This window comes from Ambystoma mexicanum, chromosome 4q, assembly GCF_040938575.1.
Source record: "Ambystoma mexicanum isolate Mex_15411 chromosome 4q, UKY_AmexF1_1, whole genome shotgun sequence".
NCBI lineage: Eukaryota > Metazoa > Chordata > Amphibia > Caudata > Ambystomatidae > Ambystoma > Ambystoma mexicanum.
Window position 1 is genome coordinate 302888072 of NC_090928.1, and position 22567 is coordinate 302910638.

General features: G+C 48.2%; 1 protein-coding gene across 3 annotated transcripts in view; it reads right to left on the reverse strand.

Moving 5' to 3' along the window:
* SERAC1 (serine active site containing 1) overlaps window positions 1-22567 on the reverse strand; it is an 898347-nt gene that overhangs the window by 704065 nt on the left and 171715 nt on the right. For 2 of the 3 annotated variants that reach the window (XM_069607873.1, XM_069607875.1), the window contains exon 4: window positions 17733-17869. In XM_069607873.1, coding sequence (XP_069463974.1) covers window positions 17733-17869 — 137 coding nt within the window. The remainder of the gene's footprint in view (window positions 1-17732; window positions 17870-22567) is intronic. The other variant, XM_069607874.1, reaches the window with a different exon arrangement.

Below are 22567 nucleotides of genomic sequence, written 5' to 3' on the forward strand. Positions count from 1 at the left end.
GGCCCGAGGAAACACAGGCGCGGTAGAAAGAGAGCGCTTCCAAAGGAGAGACAAGACAGAAAGGAGAAAGGGAAAAACTGGAGAACCGCGAGTGAAAAAGTGCGGCAAAGAGGAGAAAAACGCCCGCCGCCGAAGCAGCGACCGAGACAAGGAGGAGGAAGCAAGAAAGTGCCGAGAGATCGGCGAGGGAGAAACTGGAGCAGGGAGAGCCGCCGCCAGACGAACCGGCAGACAGGGAGGAGAGTGGAAGCTCGTTCCAAAGAAAGAGGAACGAGCCGGCAGAGAAACCGCCGCACGCCTGGGCGAGCAGAGGGCACAGCTGAGAGAGCCAAAAGACAACAGAGCGCAAGAACCAGAGCACTTGATCTCTCCTCCACAGGGATCGCTCTCCTTATACAAGTCATTGGAACACCATGGAATGTGTCCGTCTTCCTTGTCCATGGCACCTGGGCGCCGTTCAGCATTACCTTCAGCCAATAGACACAAAGAAGGATCTTTGTAGAATATAGCCAAATATAGGCAAAGTCTTTCCAACATCCATATAGGCAGAACGGGTGTTTTGGACCGGGAGTTCCTTGGTGGAATGGAAGTCCTTGTCCTCAAGAGGGGAGTCACACCCAGTGAAGTCCAACTTGCCTAGACTCTTAGGAAGGGTCTTGCTTAGCTGGCTCACCTCCCTAGCCTCAAAGGGGGTGTCTCCTCTCTGGGAAGAAGGGATGAATTGTCCAGATAGGTCACAGAGGTCCTAAGTGTGAGAAACCAGAGGGTGTCTCACCCAATAGTCCCCGGGGGGATGCTCTTATATATATATATATATATATATATATATATATATATGGGATACATTACTCACCGTAATCGTATTTCTGATGCTTGTATCTGCTTAGATTCACATGCTGTGCATAGGCCGACATCTAGTGGAAGCTGCGGAGTATTACAGTTTGTTTTTCGAAAGTCGAAAATGGGCGTCGACACAGGCGTGCCAGTAATACTATCCCTAGTGTGACGTCCACTGTACCCAAGATCCCTCACGCGTGTAGGATCCTCAGATTGTATTTTTTCTGACATGAGGAAGCATGAGGAGTAGCGTGAGTACAGATAATCCAAGCAGATAGACAGAAAAGGTAAGACTACAAGCAATCATGCGCCTTCTCTCGGAGGGGAGGAAGGGTGGGTCGCATGTGAATCTAAGCAGATACAAGCATCAGAAATACGATTACGGTGAGTAATGTATCCCTTCTGAGGCTTGTGGAATCTGCTTAGATCACATGCTGTGCATAGATTAGCGAGCAGTACCAGAAGAAGGAGGTGGGATGTGAGAAGGGTCATGAGCAAACAGGTGTCTTAGAACCGCTTGTCCCACTTGTGTATCTGCCTTGGAATGAGTGTCAATGCAGTAATGCTGAGTAAAAGTGTGAATAGAGCTCCAAGTAGCCGCTTTGCAAATGGTGTCGAGGGGAACATTTGCAATGAAAGCCAGAGTGGCACCAATGCCTCTAGTAGAGTGGGCCCTTGGCGTAAAAGGCAGAGTCTTGTCAGAAAGAGAGTAACACAGCTGTATACAGTTGATAATCCACTTCGAGATAGCGCCCTTAGAGACGCGATCCCCCTCTCTGCCTGTAGCTACGGAGACAAACAGTTGATCTGTTTTCCTTAGCGGTCTGGTTTTATTTACATAGTATAGGACCGCCCTACGCACATCTAGGGTGTGTAGTTTCACCTCAGCCGAGCTTTGCGGGTTCTGGAAGAAAGCCGGAAGCTCGATGGACTGGTTTACATGGAACTTGGATATGAATTTAGGTGAGAACCTAGGGTGTGTGCGTAAAACCAGTTTGTCCTTGTGGATAGTAAAGAAAGGATCCTGCACTGACAGAGCCTGAATTTCACTGACCCTTCTTATGGAGGTAATGGCTACTAAGAAGGCCGTTTTATAAGTCAGGTGTTTGAGACTACTTTTATGCATGGGTTCGAATGGGGGTCCCATGAGCTTAGCTAGCACCACGTTGAGGTCCCATCCTGGCGGTGGGTTCGAAATAGGAGGGTGAAGTCTCTTTACTCCTTCCATGAAGGCTTTAACCACTGGTACTTTCCACCACGAGACCTTGTTATGGGATGTGGTGTAAGCCGAGAGGGCTGCCAGGTGTACTTTCAGCGAGTTAAAAACCAACCCTGCATCCAGCAGGTGGAGCATGTATGTCACAACGTTGGAAGGAGTGCAATCAACCGGGTTGATTTGTTTATTCTGGCACCAGATAACGAATCTTTTCCACTTATCAAAGTAACAGTGCCTTGTATTTGGTTTCCTGGACTCCTTTAGAATGTCCATACACCTCTGTGGTAATTTGAGATGTCCAAACTCTATGACTTCAGGAGCCATGCTGCTAGGTTCATAGAGTTGGGTTCCTGATGCACTGTTTGACCCTGTTGCTGGGACAGTAGGTTGTACCAGGCTGGGAGTCTGATGGGTTCGCACACCGCCATCCTGCGTAGGTGTGGAAACCATGGTTGTCTCGCCCACATGGGAGCAACTAGGATGAGCGTCATAGATTCCTTGTTCATCTTGTACACCACCTTCCTGATGAGAGGAGTTGGTGGAAAAGCGTACGCAAACATCCCTGACCAGTTCATCCACAGGGCATTCCCTTGGGAGTCCGGCTGGGGGAACCTGGATGCAAATCCTGGGCATTGTTTGTTTTCGCTTGTGGCGAATAGGTCTATAGTGGGGAAACCCCACTGAGAGAAGAGATCTTCTACTACGTCTCTGTGAAGGACCCATTCGTGTTCTTCTGGGAGGGAGTTTCTGCTTAGAGCATCCGCTAGGGAATTGAGCTCCCCTGGAACATGTTGCGATGACAGGAAGATGTTCCGTCTGAGTGCCCATATCCATATTTTCTGGGCAAGCTTGGACAGATTTGGCGAACGAGTCCCCCCTTGCTTGTTCAGATAGAACATGGCTGTCGTGCTGTCCGTCCTGATCTGCACCGACAAGTTCAGTAGATGGGGCTCGAACGCCCTTAGCGCTCGGAATACTGCCAGAAGCTCTAGCAGATTGATGTGGTTCTTGGCTACTGAGTGAGACCAGAGACCCTGAGCTGTGTGGTGGAGATGGTGAGCTCCCCACCCAGTCAGGCATGCATCTGTAGTCACCACGGCTTGTACTTCGGGATCGTAAAAGGGTTTCCCCTTTGCGAGATTCTCTCTTGTCCACCAGTGTAGGCTCTGTACGAGTGTTGGCGAAACGACCACTAGATCGTCCCAATGACCACTTGCCTGAGACCACTGTTTCGCCAACCATTCCTGCATGGGACGCATGCGCAGACGCGCGTGGGGGACCAGGTAAATGCATGACGCCATCATGCCCAGTAACCGCATAGCTTTGCGTACTGGTATCTGTTGACCTGACTGATAATGCGGAATTTGCAGAAGTATATTCCGAATTCTCTCTTCCGAAGGGAAGGTCAATCCTTTCTGAGTATCTAGGATAGCTCCTAGAAACTGTTTTGAGGTGCTTGGCACCAGACTTGACTTTTTCTCGTTGATGGAGAAGCCTAATTCGTGGAGGAGGTCGATAGTCCTCTGAATGTTTGACCTGCAAATTCCTGGGGTTTCCCCCGTTATGAGCCAGTCGTCCAGATAAGGGTACACCGGGATTGCTTCCCTGCGTAGGTGTGCAGCCGCCACCGCCAGTACCTTGGTGAATACCCTTGGTGCTGAAGCTATCCCGAAGGGCAGTACCTTGAATTGGTAGTGGCGACTGTCCACCTTGAAGCGCAAGTACTTTTTGTGCGCTGGGAGCATGGAAATATGAAAATAAGCATCTTTCATATCCAAGGTTGCCATGTAATCCCCCTTTTTTAGGAGGGGGATTACCTCTTGTAGCGTGGTCATACGGAATTTTTGGGGCTTGACATATTTGTTGGCAGGCCGTAAGTCCAATACTGGGCGCATTGTCAAATCTTTCTTTGGCACAAGGAAGTAAGTTGAATAGATACCCTTGTTTACCTGGTGTCCTGGGACGAGTTCTATCGCGTCCTTTTCTAGCAGAATGGCGATCTCCTCGAGAAGGATCCTTTGATGCTCTAGGGAGTGCACTCTTTGTCGTGGAGGATGATTCCGGGGACGCTGCAGTAGTTCTATACAATATCCTGCGGATACTGTTGACAGCACCCATCTGTCTGAGGTGATCCCTTCCCAAGCCTGGGTGAAGGTGGAAATGCGTCCCCCTACTGGGGTTGCGTGGCAAGGGACCCTGAACTGAGCGTCACTGTTTTGGTGGAGGCGTGCCACCGCCCTTGTTGGGGCTGCCTCTGCCTCTTCCACGACCTCTCTTGTTACCCCTGCCGTAACTCTGGGTAGACTGCTGGTTGTTATTCCATTGTGTACCTTGTCCCTGGGCATAGTTGCCTCTTTGTGAATTTTGGCCGCGTGGGCGACGAAAATTATTGTTCCCCCTCTGGTTAGGGGGTTTGTTGGTAAGCTGGCCAAGGGATTTGAGAGTCTCATATTCATCTTTGGCATTTTTAAGTGCGTCTTCGACCGCTTTCCCAAACAATAGGTCGGGTTCCACTGGCTTGTCTATTAAAGAAGCCTGGGTTTCTGTCTTGAATCCCGACTGCCGTAACCACGCATGTCTCTTGATAACAGTACCTTCTGCTATCAATCTCCCTGCGTTGTCAGCGGCGTCGAAAGTTGCTTTTAAAATGCAACCAGACACGGCTCTCCCCTCTGCCGAGATCCGAGCCAGCTGGCCCTTTAACGGTTCTGGAGCAGAGGCAATGAGCGCCGCGACTTCTTCCCATTGATGGCAATTGTAACTAGCCAACAGGGTGGTGGAATTCGCAATCCTTGCTTGGTAGGCGGACGTTGAGGCTACCTTTCTGCCAAACCCGTAAAGTTTTTTGCTCTCCTTGTCGGGAGGAGCTTCTGATGAAGATAAGGGCGTGCCAGCCCTCTTTCTAGTGTTGGTCACCACTAGGGAATCTGGTTTAAGATGTCCCTTTATATACAGAGGGTCAGACTGGGCTGCCCGGAAAATCTTTTCAATTCTGGGGTTGACAGCTCTGGTGAGGTTAGGATTCACCAGGGAAGGATCTATTCTTCGTTGGATGGATTTGAGGATAGGGATGGTCTGAGCGACCGGTCTTCTCTCTCCTACAAACTCCTCCGCGAAGTCCCTTTCCTCCTGTACACCGTGGGTGTCGATGTGGAAGTGTTCCGCTGCTCGAGCGAGAACCTCGTTAAGGAGGGGCTGGTTATCAACTGGAGAGTCAGTAACTGGGGCTTCGCTTTGTACTGGGGAATCTACTCTGTAAATTTCCTGCTCATCTTCTCCCTCCTCCAGGTCCTCATCCTCTGCATAGTAATCTGTCCCGGTTTGTTCTTCCATAATTGCAAACTCCTGGTCCTCTTCAGGGAAAACTTGTCCCTGATAACTGGGGAGTGGAGTAGAATATGGAGTGGAGTAAGGCTGAACCTCGAAGGGTTCAGGTCTTTCGACCCGGGGCTTCTTACTTAGCGGGATAGGATCGGAGGAGCCTGAGGGTGTGGCCCCTTGAGGGTTATATGAAAGAAAGTGTTCTGGGTTCTTATCATAAAAATCAGCCAAGGAAGACATCCTAGACATAACCCTGTCTATGTCTTCACTGGACCATTCCCTGGAACAGGGTATTACTTTAGCAGGTGATTTATTTTCAAGGGTAGACTTGTGTTTGCTTGTCTGCTTAGGCTTTACAGGGGTGGAAGGCTGTGCTTTCCGCTGTTTCCCCCCTTCTCCGTACGTGGAAAAATGTTTTCCCTGTCCCTTGGGGGCCCCAGAGACTTTCGACGCCTGGCGTCGAGGGTCTGGAAAGGTATCTGTGTGCTTCGGGCGTGGGGCCTCACTGGTGTTAACCGCGGTCTCGGTATCTTGGAGCGCGGCCTGGGGGTGGAAGTCGTCTTCGTCTCCCGACGATCGAACTTCCGTTAGTGTGTGTAGCGAGGCACTCTTGGCAAGAGTGGATGATTGCCTTGCGTCGTGAGGCGATCTCGATCGAGAGCGCCCAGAGGACACCGAGTCGGACCGTTCTTTTTGTGCCTCTTTCCGGGAAGTCGACGTCGTCGAGGTCCGGTTGGTCTTAGTGTGTTTAGTGTGTGTTAGGTGTGTAGCGCTTGCGTCGCCGGGGGTCTTCCCTATAGCCGCCTTGCCGGACGACCTTCCGAGGTCGGGGACCTGCGCTCGTCGGCTGTCTTTCGACGCCGTAATGCCCTCGCCGTCCGAAAGTACGGCGTCGCTGCCATCGCTGAAGGCGCCCTCCGCTGCCATGGCCTCCTGCCTGGCGTGGTGGGCCCAACGCTTTGTCGAACGGTCCTTAAGTGTCTTAGGTTTAAACCTACTACACGCTCTGCAGTTCGCTTCGGGGTGATCCCTCGGCAAGCAGAGATTGCACGTGGCGTGCCTGTCGACCCAAGGGTATTTGCGATTGCACTTGGGGCAGAATTGAAAAGGGGTACCCTCCATACGCACCTTAAGGCAGCGGGCTGCTAAGTGTAGGAATATATATAAATGTAACTATATATCAAGAGTGAAGAGTATGTACCACCCCCCACTCTCCCTACTTGTAAGGGCCGAGGCCAGCGGCCTACTAGGCCCGGGCCGAGGCCAGCGGCCTACCGAGGCCCAGATCCGTCGTGCAGCAGTCGACGGTCGATGACTTCTCCAGCCGTCGTCGAGGTTGAGGGTCGACGTTGGGGTGGGGAAGGGAATGAATAAGAATTAAAATTATAATAACAGCAAAAGTATGGCTAAGGCCAGGGAACTCCGCAAGATGCTTCCGACCAGTATGGCGGAAAAAAACAATCTGAGGATCCTACACGCGTGAGGGATCTTGGGTACAGTGGACGTCACACTAGGGATAGTATTACTGGCACGCCTGTGTCGACGCCCATTTTCGACTTTCGAAAAACAAACTGTAATACTCCGCAGCTTCCACTAGATGTCGGCCTATGCACAGCATGTGATCTAAGCAGATTCCACAAGCCTCAGAAATATATATATATATATCTCTCTCTCTCTCTCTCTCTCTCTCTCTCTCTCTCTCTCTCTCTCTCTCTCTCTCTCTCTCTCTCTCTCTCTCTCTCTCTCTCTCTCTCTCTCTCTCTCTCTCTCTCTCTCTCTCTCTCTCTCTCTCTCTCTCTCTCTCTCCTCCCCCCTCCCCCCCCCCCCCCCCCCCCCCCCCAAGGCCATCGCCTTTGGATCCAGACCCTGGGGGTGGACCAGTGCAGGAGGATCACCTGGGTATGGGGTCTTCGGGCAGTAGGGGTGAAGCAGCCAATGGTGAGACGCAGTATCCCATCCCCCCCCCCCTATTATGTTTATCCAACCCATCCTATTTTTTGGGATTCAGCAAGCTCCCAACTCCCCCCCCCCCCCCTTTTTTTATACAAACCCTGGGCCAAGGAAGAGGGTGACTGAGCGTAAGAACATTAACTTTCAGACATCGTACCGGACATGTCCCGCTAATCAGGTCAGGCAAAGTCAGGCACTTGACTCTAAGGGCATACACCTGATACCAATTAGCTCTCCTCACACAAATAAAAGGCAGAACCCAAAGACACACTCTGAGCAAGGCGGGACGCGAGTACGAGCAGAACATCCGGGACAAAGGCAAACCTACTGGAGCAGAGCGACGGACCAAGGGGCGGGAGCAGCGGGTCAAAAACCCCAAGAGTTCCCTAACGGAGGTCATTGCCGTCAACAGGCGGTGGAAAACACATGGAGAATGCCAGATCCCACAAGTGAAGACTGTATTGTGTTTCAAGGACGCCAGTGACCCTCCCGGGTTTATGGCAGAGTTGGGGAGGCGAGGCCAAGCCTGTTGTACTGACCTTGACTCATGAATTGGATATCGCGAAACCAAGAAAGACGCACAGAGTCGGTGAGTTGGCAAGCGACCTGAGAGACCAGTGTCTGTTAAAGTTTGAAGTAGCAACATTATATCGCAAGTGAAGGCTGCACGCGTGTGGATGAGACGCGAAGAAAGGCACACCTGTGAATACACTTTGAAGTAAAAGACAGCTGCGAATTCAGCGATACTAAGTAACAAAGTGGTCCGTAGAAAGGAAGTAGCCCACTCGAAGGTCTCTGTGAAAGGCACATTTTTTGAAACGATAAAGCGAATGAACAGCAAAAGTTAAATAAAGAAGCTTAACTCCTAGAGATGGGGAGAGCGAAAGTTAAACTGTAAACTTTGAGTCTAAGTGGTCCTGCGGTGGTCTGTAAAGAAAGCCACGCACGTCCGAAAGTCTTCGACATCCGAAAGTGGTCCGAGCCTGACAGAGGGAGATCGAAGTATAATAAGCTTGGGGAAGGGGGCGCCCTTGCAAGTTTGGGTTGAACTTTGTCATGAGAGGTCTGAACCCAACAGAGGGGGACCTATGTGAACTGTATGGTGAAAGGTCTGAGCCCAACAGAGGGGGACCTTTGTGAACTTTTTGGTTGAAACATTATTTTGGAAGTCAGGAAAAGAGACTTTAACAAAGAAGACCAGGTAGGCCTCGATCCATGTTTTTGAATGGTTTATTGTGTTGGAAACCGAGCCAGAGTGTGTCATCCTGCCTACAGGGACCGCCTTACTTGAGGTCTAACGGTGGGAAAAGAGCTGGTTCAACCACATTTATTCATTTGAACACCGATGTTTCATTTTGCATACATCTCTCCTTTTTACACTTTTTGTGCAAGTTATAGGGCAGGCATTAGGTTTTGTTTGCATAGGACATTTTGATTTGATGGACTCCACTAGGACTGCGTTATTTATTAGTTGATGGTTGAGACTACTCCCATCTCAGTTACAGGGTAATGTAGGAGTTTCTCCAACCCCAACAATTTCAATAAAGTTTTTACAAATTGTACCCAGTGTGTCAATGTCATACTTGTGATTCCATGCCTCCCCTACATAAGTCAGCTTACAAGTTGACAGCTGCCGAGAATAGGTTTATAAAACAAGGTTATTGGGCATCTCTAACAGTGCTCCAACCAAGCCATTGTGAATGGAACTTGACATGGTGAATGGATAAATCTCATTAAAAAAATATAAAGAAGTGATAAGAGATGTCCTGTATCAATAGGGGCTACACCTTTACCATGGCTAAAGCAGACAAGAACCTGAGGCCTACGGGCGTGTTGCGCGTTAGAAGAATTAAAATAAATAAATAAAAAGTAACAACGTCTTAAAAATTGTGAGAACCTAGGAGTCTCCTGAAATCATGTCACCCATGCTCATAAAATGTAGTTATAAGCTAAACAGAAATGGATGGATGAGGAATTGTTGGAGTTGTTATACTGGAGAATTCAGCAAGGAATATTTAATGATCAACTATGACTTTGGCTATGATACATATTTTAATTTAGTAGAATACTGGCTTGCTGTCTCTCGTATCTTGGAGATAAGACTAATGATCTTTTCTCTCACTAAGTTCATGGCTAAATGGGATATTTCAGCCTCACCATTTTGTCTAGGTTGCAGAAGGGGGCGGGGCTGGAACTTTACAACATTTTCTGTTCTGTTGCCCCATGTACAATGTTCTAATAAAACATACCTTGAAAGCAGTTCTGAACATGCTCGGAGAGACATCTTGCACAGTCAGAGATACTGCGTAAATCTACTGTGCATCCTAATGTTATTTTTTCTGTTATGCACTTTGTACACAAGCCCTGGTTACGTAGAAAAAGGCTCATGTGCCATGTTGATTATTTACTATGTGTATGCAATTGTAGTTCCAGAATGGATCGACTGCAACCACTTCCTTTGATTTTAATGCCAATTTTCTGATGATTAGAAACATGATGGCATGTATTGTATTACTTTGTGTTTGTTTGGAATACATTTGATAACAGTGTACTTGTAGGATACCTATGTTGAATAAAAGCTTTCATTGATTGATTGATTGATTGTATACGTTTTTATTAAATTACCTAAAGTTCTCTAGTGCAATGCCAAGTGCTGCTTTAAAAAATCTAAAACAATTGCGTTGGTTATATTGGACTATACTTATGTGCATGTTATTTTCTGCAATACTACTTGTATATTTTATTTAAACAATTTTTATTGATTTTATTTCAACAAACACCAAACAAACTTACAGTGCATGTTATAATATTAATACATGTCTTTATCTGTGTCCACTGTTGCCCGTCCCTTCCCACCCCCCCCTCCCGAGCCTACTTTCCATTCGGTTCTGTTTCTTCGTCTTGCACTAGGGATTCCCTGTCAGTAGTTTCTGTTGGATCCCGGCCACTTGACCCATTATGCGTGGGCCCAAATAATTCAGCTATTAGTTGTTTCCAAGCTATCAAGGTTCCAGCCTCCTCCCCCCCCCCCCCCGACATTACTTGCCTCTTGCCATACTACAGTTTCCGCATCTGCCCATTTCTGTAGATCCTTCCACCAGCCTTCTATTCTTGGTCTGTGACGTGCTTTCCACCCCATTTCAATTTTCCTCTTTGCTAGTACCTACGCCAGGTCTTTCAATTTACTCACGTGCTTAAGTTTACGTGGTCTGGGGAACCCTCCTATTAGGCACGCCCACACTGTATCCAACTCTATTTTAATCCCTTTGTCTTACATTTTATGTGCTATTTCTCCCCAAAATCTTTCTATTATTGGGCATGACCAAAACATGTGTACCATTCCGGCATTCTCTTCATCACATTTGGGGCATAATTGTCATCCTGCATTTTTAAATTTAGCTATCCTTTTGGGCGTCATATACGCCCTGTGAGTGATATATAGTTGTATCTGTTGTAATCAAGCATTTCTGGACACTTTCTTGTGATATCCCTGGGCACGCTCCCACATCTCGTCACTCATTGGGGCCCCCACTTCTTCTTCCCAGTCTTGTCTAAGTTGTACCACTTCCTTTCCCACTTTAGTCATCATCAGCTCATATATTCTTGATATTTCATGTCCCCCCTCTGCCATGTCATATATTTTATCTATGGCAGCATTCGGCTCATCTGCCAGTATTACTTCAGACCATGTTTCTTTAATTTGCTGCACTACCCTATAATATTTGATATACTGCCCCACATGTAACCCTGTTTCCCCCACCAGCCCCTCAAAATCCTTTATGCCCCCCCCCCTGCCAAATATAACCCATCGTCGCTATCCCCACCAGCTCCCAATGCTTCCTAATCATTAGTCTTAATTGCTTTTCTTTTCCAGCCAGAGCGACCAATGGAACCTGCGGGGAACACGGGGAAGGGCTATCCATTATCTGACAGGCTCTCCGCCATATCTCCCACCCAAGTGCCATCATTCTCGGGCGTCCCTCCATATACGATCTGGGCAACCACATCATTTCTTTTAGGAAGAAAGGGGCGCAATCCAGTTGGAACAGCCTGGATTCCGAGGTTGGCTCCTCAGAAAGCCATTTAGCTACATATTGTAGTTGACTTGTTATGTAGTAAATTTCATAATTTGGTAATTTTATACCCCCCTTCTCATGTGGGTTTTGCAACTTCCAAAAGGACCACTCTGCGCCTTGTCCCCTGCCAGAGGAATTCCCTGCATATGCTGTTCAGCTTGGCAAAGAATCGCCTAGGTATTAATTATGGGATATTCCCTAAATAGTGCAGCAGTCTTGGCAGGACCACCATTTTAAGCAATGCCCCTCGTCCCATCATCGCCAGGGGAAGCTTCACCCAGAACCTCATACTATTTTCAATATTTCGGATAGCTTTCTCAGTGTTATATTGATGCTCTTCTTCAACTGTATGGTATATATCTATTCCAAGATATCGAAAGTGCTGACCTCCCATGGTATCTGAAGGATAAGTAATTGCTCAAGCGGGATCCCTTTATACCTACCTTTTGGGGGTTCACTGCTATGCCTGAAAGCCTTGCAAATCGCTCCATCACTTCCAGGACATACTGGAGGTTTTCTTTCCGGGTAACGCAGGTACAACAGCATATCATCAATGTACAAGGAGATTAGATGCGGTTCCCCTTTTACGGTAATGCCTTTATATCATACTGTTGCCTCAGGTATATTGCCAAAGGCTCTAGGGCCAAAATGTACAGCATGGGGGACCACGGGCATCCTTGCCTAGTGCCTCTACTAAGTTGCCACCTCTCTGATATAACTGCCCCTGTCCTCACCCTAGCTAGCGGCGCACTATATAGTAATATGGCCCATTTGAGATATCCCGCCCCTATTCCATAGTTTGTCAGAGTAGCGATCAGCCATGGCCATTTGACCGAGTCGAAAGCCTTTATTGCGTCCAACAAAACTATTGCCATCTCACCCGTCTCCCCATTGGCATATTCAATGACTCGGTGGCGTTGTCTAAGATTGTTAGATATGTCCCTGTTGTGGACATAACCAGTTTGGTTGGGGTGTATTAATTTATTAATGACCTTCCTCATTCTATTTGCCAGGACCGCTGTCAATATTTTACTGTACTGTCCTGGTTCAACATCGACAGGGGTCTGTAGGAGCCGTACTCCTAGCCTGGCTTGTTTGGTTTGGGGAGCGGTATGATGACCGCTTCTCTAAGGGACTCTGGTAGCCTTCCGACTTCATATGCCTCATTGAGCATCTCTAAGAGCGGGGGGGGGGAGTACCTCATTTTTATACATCTTATAAAATTCACTGGGGAGTCCGTCAGACCCCGGGGTCTTACTAGTCAGTAATTGCCTCACCACTTCTTCCAGTTCCTGTAGCGCAATTGGTGCATCTAGTTCCTCTCGCTCCTCAGCGCTGATCCGCGGCAATCCTATATCCTCTAGTGCTTCACTTATTTCCTTGCTGTCACACTTCTCCGCATCTCCATACAGGATACGGTAATAGTCTGCAAACTCTTGATTCACTCCCTCTTTGAGTGTCTGCTATACTTCCATCCTCTTTCGTTATTGTCCTGATTGTTGGTCTGGGATTCTCACTTTTGTATAGCCACGCCAGTGCTCTCCCTGGTTTGTCCCCCCCCTGAATGCTGCCTCTCTATGTATTTTTTATAGTTGAGGTTGCACAACCTTTGCCAATATCCTGCGCATTTTTGCTGCAGCCTAAGTATTGCTTCATTATCTTCTCTAGTGTTCCCTCCCCTTTTCAATGCCACTTCTAGCTCCGCTTCCGCTCCTTGCAGTTCCGCTAAGATCCACCTTGCAGCCCTTTAGACTTAGCTATGGCTATCCCTCTTACCACTACTTTAAAGGCTACCCAGAGCACTCCCGCCGAATCCACACTACCAGTATTAATCTCAAAATAGCTTGTTATTTCCTCTCTCATGTCCTCCCAAAAAATGTTATCTTTCAACGCCTCCGCTCGGAGGCACCATGTTGGTATCTTTGCTCTAGGAGGTCGATATTGCCATACTAATATCAGCGGCGAACGGTCCGAAAGGACCCTCGCTTTATATTCTGTCTGCGCTATTTCTGTCATCAGTGTTTGAGTGACGAACACGTAATCCAGTCTGGTATGTAGATTCTGGGGGGCTGAATAATCCGAGTATTGCCTGTCTTGTAGATGGTGTGACCTCCATGCGTCCTCTAACCCGAAATCCGTTAAGAGACTGCAGCGTCTTAGCAGCTGGGGTTGGTCTGTCTATTTTAGTATCTGATCTATCTATTTTCGGGTCTAGCACACAATTAAAGTCTCCTCCCCAAATCACCGCCCCCCAAAGGGTCACGCTAAGTGTTCTGAAGTATGCCGCTGTATCCTGATTCGGGGCATATGTATTTATAATACATACTTCCTTATTTTCCACCAACCCTTTTATTACCACCATCCTCCCATCTGGCTCGACCGTGGAGTGTAGCAACTGAAACAGCACATGCAGTGCGACCCAGGTAATCACCCCTCTATCATAAACTGAATATGCTGCACCCACAACAGTCCCTCAACGGTTCTTCCGGACCACCTCCAGTTTTTCTTGCGTTAGGCGAGTCTCCTGTAGCAAGGCTATGTCTATTTTCTGCCTGCGCAAGTACATCATTACCTTGTTCCTTTTTAAGTAGCTATTTAGCCCTCTAACATTCCAGATAACTACCTTAAGGTCCCCCATAATGTATTGAGTTCCCACTCCTCACTCCGTAAGTACAGGCCAAGTCTCAGGTCATCCCTTCTTTCACATAGGCTCGTTCCCCAATACAAACTTCCCTTAACCGTTAACTCTTCACCTTCACTCCACTCTCTCCTACCCACCTGCCATCCCAACCCATCACTCTCCCCAACTCTTCCCCAACTCCCTGCCTCCCCCTTCCTTTCCTCGCCCCAACAACTCCCTCTCCCTCCCTCCCTTCCCCAACTGTTGCCCAGCTCCATCCCTGGATCTCACGCACCCCCACATCTAGCCCTTTTCTGGCTATTGCCGTACTCACGGCTCAGCAGGGAGATATCACCCTAGTGGCAGTCCTACTTTCCTAATTCTCGGGGGTAGGGTGTCTCCGTCCCGTTGCTCCTTTGTTAATCAAGTCAAGCGCGCCTAAAGCCACCCATATTGAATTACACTGTCTATATTCCAGTCCCACATTTTCAAATGACTCGTGTTTCAATGTCTCATTACTATGGCTGCTGGCCCTGCCATCATTATCTTCTCTACTATCTCCCTTCCCGACTCCCACCGCCCGCCCCTTATCATGCTTGGCTTTATAATCACTTATCGTGTTCATCTTGGCCTCGCTCCTCATCTGGTTCCGGGCAGCCATTTGCGTCCAGCCATGCCGCTGCGGCCTCCGGGGTATCACAAAAGTACACCTTGCCTTTGTGGAAAATCTTGAGTTTTGCAGGATCACATAGCTGTAGCGCTGTCTCTGCACCATCATGGTATAATCAGGGTATGCAGTGATGGTGGCAGACGCTCTTGTTATTGTCCCTCCTTTGCGAAAGTGTTCCAAGATCTTCTCTCTGTCCCTGTAATTCAAAATCTTTGCCATAATCGCCCTCGGGGGGCTCTGGGTTGTGGTTTCCTCATCAGGGCCCTATGCGCACGTTCCACTGCGAACCCCTGAGAAAGCTTGCCTGCTCCTATTTCTTGTATAATCATATTTGCCACATAGTCCGTGGGGTCTTGGCCTTCTTCCCCTTCCGGTAGGCCGACTATGCATATGTTGTTGAGTCTCACTCTCCCTTCAGCATCTTTTCTGCCCGGTTTTCCAGGTTTGCTACCTGTTGCTTCAGTATGTGGACTTCCCTGGCATTATTTGTGCTAGTGTCCGTGTTGATTTTCACTGCGCTCTCTAGGCCACTAGTTCTCTCCGCAAGCGCTCTCACATCTTGCCTCAACAGGTTGACTTCTATTCCCACAGCATCTATATTCGTTTCCAGTGCAGTCCTCAGATCTGCCATCGCTGTCCCCCACGAGGCCTTCATTTCCGTGATGGCTGTTAGGATCAAATTGTTCTCGCTGGATGATGTCATCGCTGTGGATGCAGCAGCTGTACTCTGCGTTGGGGTGACGGGGGACTGTTGTGGTTTAGCAAATATATCCATTGTGGGCTGCTTGCCCTTAGTTTGCCACCCCTCACCGACATTTTCTGCTCTACGTTTACCCCAAAAATGTGTTTCGTGCGACTTGCAGGTCTTGTGCTTCCTCGCTGTTTATTCTTGTGGCCGGGAGCCTCTCGTGTTGCGGCTCGTGTGCTGTTCCTGTACTTCTTTGCGCCCGGTTCAGTGGCTCTGTTCCCCTGTACCGTCACTTAGTGGCAGCTTCGCCGTAGCAGATCCAGGGCCACGATCTTGAGAGTCTGCGCTATTATCTTCTTGATATTCACCTTGTGTGAGCTGCTTCTGTGACTTCCATGCCCAGATAATATACTTAGTTTCCGTGTTATTTAATTCAGTCCCTGCTCTGGGGCCAGTGTATTATTTCACTAGCCAGTGGGCTGAATGCCAGTTGTTGGCTGGGGGCCTTTCAGTGTCTGCTAGCACTCTGCCGTGGGGTTATTTTCTTTCATTCCATTCTCTTTCCCCTCTCATTTGGGCAGCATAGACCTCAGTGTTGCCTGAGCCATCTTCCCCATGCCATCTCCTTCTCAATTTCACGGTCTCTGTCCGCTCTCACTCTCTTGTAGCTCTCATTTATTCTTGAGGTTTGTTTCCTGGAGGACACGCAGCCTGATGCCAGCCAATGTGCTCTTTTAGCCCTTCAGCGTTGGGTCGTGTGTTGTGCGTCTCGATCTGCCATTTTGGCTTGTGGGCAATGTTATGTTGCTACGTGCGCGCTTCCTTATTGCCATTCCCAAAGCCGTGGGCGCACACCTAGTTGGGCCCCCCCATCAATTTCTCATGTTCCAGCAAGCGTCTGCCAAGTCCCTCGCAGCCGTGTATTAATCACAAACTCTATGTTTGTTCCCTGCGGGTCACGTAACCGGCCCCAGCTCCTTAGTCATACGCGCTCGTCTGGTACAAGCGATTTGCTCGCTTTTGCTTATTGCTGCATGTTCAGCTTACCACTTGTGCGTCTGTCTTCCTGTGTACATTATAATATGACCGCCGGTCCTGGACTCACCGATGCCTTTACTATTCGCTCTGCCTGCCGCGACGTACTCCATGCAACTGCTCACGGTGCCAGGGGGAGGGTGATTCACTATCTCTGGGGGCCGACCACTCTATTCCCAATGTCGGGTCGGTCTTCGCTCAAGACGCATCCGTTCGGTGCACTGCACAACGAGCCTCTCTGAGCCCGATCGGCTACCACGCTCAGGCTATCTTTGTCTACTGCCTTCCGCGGGCATTCATGTCCCGCTTTTCCGACCACTCGCGGGCCCGCGCTCCTGTGCTGCTACAACCGTTTATATGTATATACGCTGCAGATCTCCGGTTGTCCTTTTTACCTTCAGCAGCTCGCCCCTCCGCCGCTTTCTTCGCCGACCGGGGTCTCTGTGTCTCGGGTCGCCGCCATCTTTTTATTGTCACGGCTTGCGACCCAAGATTCAAAGTGTCCGATCTTCTCTTCTCGTAGCACGATTTACCCACTGATGGTCACACTTTGGTCTCTCTGTCTTCACACACCTTTGGTGCTATTTTGGGACTTCAATCTGCATTCTGGCAGCATACGCTTCCACAGATCATCTGTCGGATCACGGAGCCCTCTGGAGTCACAGCCTACTCCATGGCTGCCAAGCCATGCCCATCCTACTTGTACATAGTTTGACCTATTTTTATGTTCCCGATTGGAATGTTCTATTCAGAATGTGAGCTAGTGAGTGGTTGTAGTTTGAAGGAGAAGGAGTTGAACAAACCAAAGGGAGCAGAAGAAGGGAGCATCTCGGGGCCTGTTACCCACTGACCTTTGCACTCTATAATAAATACAAGTTGAGGATGCTACTCACCTGAGCAGGTCTACTTTGTAATAGTTATGCAGGTCATATGAACAGATGATACAAAAGTATTATAAATGTATATGTAACACAAAGAGGATACATTTGTTTCCACCATGCAGGAGGGATGCATGGCAGAGAGAAAACGAAAATAGTCTGCATGCATGCTAAGACCCTCGGAAAGGATCTCTTCAAGGGGCTGCTATACGAGAGTAATGGCATTCTTGCAGAGACCCTGACTTGCATAAACAATGTGAGGTTCACTGAGAGAATCTACTTTAAGCAGCTCAACGGGTGGAAGCGCAATCAGTCTGACTCTACAACAGATTCTGCTTTGTAAGGGGAATGAGGGGCACAGTGTGTAGGCAACTAGTCCACGTTAATTTAAAATACCCCTCACATTTGCTATCACTATACATGTTGCTTTTGTTTTGTTACCTTGCAAATCCCTTTGCGCTGAAACAATCGTATCCACATAAATATAGGACTTCATATTTTCTTGTTCAACAGCTTCAGTATCCAGTGTCCGGTGTTTCTTCTGTAACAGAACTTCATATGTAATAAACAGGCAACCCCTAGCGTAAGAAGAAACGTGACATCAAATAAACGACTGTTGGGTAATAAAAATAAAAGTGGACATACCATTATAAAGCCACCAAATATTTTGATGAATAAATATGTTCTGCTCTGATTTTAATGCATGTATATTCGAACCCAGCTAGCAAAACATTGAGAGTTTACAGTATGCCATTATTCAGTTAACATTTAGTAAATTATTGCCAGTTTCCATTATGCCCAATTGTATTGCAGTATATGCACCTACAACATCATTGTGAGTTTACATTATGACTGCACACAATTTCCAGTTTCGGGTAGGCCACCACACCATAGCTGCTTTTAAATGTATTCACTTAACCAATCATTGCCTACACTTAAATGCACTCCTCAAGCGGGTTTTACCTTCTGTTGCCGGAAAGAAGGGAGGCCAATGCCCATTATGGTAGTCTAGGGCTCAGACAGCAATGGACATGGCTGGAATTGCTGCAGCCAAGCAAGCCCCAGGACGCCAACTACAGCCTACAAGAATACATTTCCGATTGTGGCCCCTGAGAACACCAATGTCAGTACTGTAGCAATGACCGGATTTGAGCTTGTTGTTACGGCAATGTAATTGCTAAATACGGCTGGGTTTCGCACTGTTGGAATGCCAGTGGAAGTGCCAGCAAATTGACCATATATGCACTGAACAAACAGCAACACACATCTGGTAATTCGAATGGCCCTAACGTCTCAAACATTTTCCCGTCTTCTCGGCAGCTTATAGAGCACACATTTATGTATTGCGTTCCCACTGCTAATTGTGGTGCAACAACAATGAACAAATATAGCATGTCTTAGACCTGGTGCAATGACAACATTGGCACCAGCCGCTTTGGAACTATCAGTAGCACACGTGCGGTCATTGTGTCAGCGCACCAGCAATAAGATGATAGGGTGACTTTATAACCAGCAACTCATGCTTGCCATAAGAGAAGTACCAGACCCTAACGTGCAATGAAGCTAGTTTGCTTCGATTCGAACAATCATGGTATGCTCCCAGTTTTGACAGAATATGACTCCATTAAATGACGACAAACTTTCATGACAAGAAGCCATGACAATGTGACATAACATCATGGAACCAGGGCTTTATGACACGATATTATGACATGATGCCATGAAATCATTCCATTATGTGAGGACATCACAATTACATTAAGGTATGTCGGAGAAAACCGGGCATACACTTCCATTTAGGTTGATGGCAGAGGTGACATGTTTTGTTATGCTGGTTCAAAATGACACACGCATCAATAAAGACAACGAGCCGCGGGTAATGGCGTGTCAACTCCCTTTAATTCTAAATGGCAAGTGCCGAAACTTTTGGTGGTAGCCCCGCCTACCCATGCCGAGCCAACGCGCTTTCCATGGACAGAGGACTGTATCCTCATTAAACACAGAGAACATAGAAAGAGGACGCTACATCTCCCCTTCGCTTTTACAATAAACTTCTGACTTTACCCCATCTCTTCTATCCATCTTTTGGGTATTCATATTGATCTTTTTGAGGGGTTGCGAATCACCTCTCTCACTGTCACTATTGTCTGTGTCCACATCAGCGTCCATGAAGTCAGAGCAACTATCAGATGAAACACTCTTCATTCCACAGTGTTGCTTCACTTTCCAGCCGTTTGAAGAACTAGGAGTTTCTGGTGATCGTACCTTGTGGACTTGCTGCTGTCACCATGGATCCCTTAATGTGGGTGACTGTCATGGGTTGTGGGATGAATGCCGGTGTCCCTTTGGACCCTTATACTTGGCGCACTAGTACTTGATCCCCAAGGCATTCTTCTGATTCCTTTGCCCTCCTCCTTGCATCCATCCGGGTATGTTTTCATATTTTCCTTGCTTTCTCTGTCCTTCTCCCTCGCCTTTAGTTAAGTGTCAGCTGATAAATCGTTTGTACTGGAATGCGGGATGTTGGTTCTGCCGATTCTGCCGAACAAGTGCTCTGAGGGACACACTACTGTGGAGCTGGGAGAGGTGTGCCGATAGTCCCGCAGTAGGTTGTAGATCGCTTGCATGAACGTTTGTGAAGGCTGGAGAGGTGGTCTGTACTTCTGCTCTCTATATGGCAGACGAGAGGCACAGAGGACCCCAGCCAAGATTCTCTATTATGGTAGCAATGGACGAGCAATCAAGGGCTAGCTTCTCAGGAGGTGATGCAGGCTGGTTCTTAAGTACAGTGTAGTCCCCAAGCCCCCACAAAGGAATGTCCACACACTGTATTAGTTAAAACACAGTCTTTATATAATTAAGTTCAAGGTTATATACAATCACAATACTCACTAACTCACTTTGTGCTTAGTTAATCTATAATGACAAATATATACAATTCTAAGTGGTACCACAATTATTATCAGATCTCATTAAAGTGGATCAACTATACTTTGGTCAAATATCACACATATCACTTAATAAAGGTAACCAACAATAGATATAGGAAGAAAGCAGTTGGTTAGAACAATTGGCAGAATACTGGCCCCGTTACCTAGACACAGTTCTGTGTGTAGATCCCCCCCACCTGGGCAACCTGTAAAGTAAAGATATATCACAAGCCCAGTCCATATATTGTTCAATTTTAGAACTATCCTTCTAAAATAGTTCTACAACCCCAATGTACCAGGAATGGCAGAGTTCGTCGTCGGGTCGTCCACGGATCCTTCATGTGCGTTAAGGCAGGAGCCAGGGATTGGTGAGATCCCACGAGGAAAAGGGTTGAACGACGACGGTGAGGTGGCAGCTTCGTTCCTAGCGGTGCTCGTCAACGACGGATCGTTGGTGTCCTGCAAGGAAGAGGCGTGCGGGCACCTCGATGACGATAGTTCAGGACCGCAAAGAGATTGTGAAGAACTGTGGCCCAGCAAGGGCGTTGAGTCGTCCGGCGTCTCTACGGTCATCAGGTGGCGGGAAAACCACCGGCGGATGCTCAGCGGCGTGTCGGCGGCTTTGACTTTCTCCAGCGGGACAAAGCAGTCGACAGTGCAGGCGAGAGCGTCCTTGGATCAAATGTTACTTAGCCAAAGGGAGCACGGCGGCTCTGGTCAGCGACGGCGGTCATCGACGGTGATGGACAACAGTGTCCGGGCGCTTCTCCTTGTGGTTCCACGGCGGTCCCCGTCTCCGGTCGGCAGCCTTTTGTAGGTCTGTCTACCAGGGAGCGTTGGCAAAGATTAGCAGTGCACGATGGTTCCTCGTAGCTTGGGAAGAGGGCGCCTAACAAGGTCCTCTCTGGGTCAGTCTTTGGAGACACAGCAGCTTTCAGATCGACGAAGTAGAGCAGCAGCAAGACTTCTCTTCCAGCAGGGCTTCAAGGTTAAGCTTCAGTTTCAACTCCAGTTTCTCTTCAGCTTCTGAACACAAATTCTAGCTGTGAGAGGCCCCCAGATATAGAAGTTGATCTCCCATTCATTCTGCTGGGTCACACTCAGGCAACCAATCGGTCAGAAGGGCATTCATGCAGGCAGGCAGCCAATCAGGTGCATAGTGCATTCAGGCCATTCACTTCTCTCCAGACACTCACAACAAGTTATGTGTATTAGGACAAGTACCCAGCCATTCAACACTCCACACTGCATTCATACCAGTTTCGGGCAGGGCTGGCTCAGTCATTGTGTCAAACACCAGAAACCAGACATCCACAACAAGGAGCATTTTGGTCACACACTCCACTAACCCAGGTCCCACCCACAGGGTGTACCCACAACATGCAGTCACTGGGAAGGCTCCAGCCAGTCTGGCCTGGACTTCACAACAACACCATATATGGAACTGGTGTCTAGTCAAAGGATCGAATCTAAAGGGTCGATAGGTCAAAGGATCGACACCAAAGGGTCGACAGGTCAAAGGATCGATTTTTTTTAAAAAATTATATATATTTCTTCAGGTTTTCGTTTAGGGAAAAAAAAGTGGTTTTTAGCAAAAAAAAGGGGGTTGGGTGAGACCCCACCCCCCCAAAAAAAAAGAATATGTGGAAAAAAAAAACGATCCTTTGACCGGTCGACCCTTTGGTGTCGATCCTTTGACCTGTCGACCCTTTAGATTCGATCCTTTGACTGGCAACCTATGGAACTTCCACCCAACAGCCAGTCAGGGGGAAGGGACAGAGTCAGGGCTTCACAGGACTTTGGGAAAACAAGGTAACAGGCAATAGAAAGCAAGAGGCCACTGGGGCCATCTCGTTTCCTATCAGGAATCAACTGATTCCAATGCCAGGGCCTGGGTATCCCAAAATGGAGGATACTCAGAGCACCTGTCAAATTCAGCATGGAGCTGCCACCAGCTCATACCCTGCTCTGTGGGTCACACACAGGTGCCCAAAAACATACACTAGGGGCACAGGGTTGCACCCACACGCATGGATGCCATAAGGGTAGCCCATGGGTCTGTACACCAAACCAAAAACAGGAAGAGCTGCACTGCCAGGAGTCCCACATGGACTCAACAATAAACGATACAGAACACAAATGAAAAAGGACTACAGGACAAGGACAGGGAGGCCCTGTCCCTCCAATGCATTTCCAGCATCACAACGATCCTCTTGTGATGGAGCATATTTGCAAGATGCGTTTGAGATTCGCCATAAAGCAGTCTACGGTGCCATTCGCCTGTGGCCATAATAGGGTAATTTTCCTGTGTTGGAATCCTAGATGTTCAGCAAACATTCTGAATTC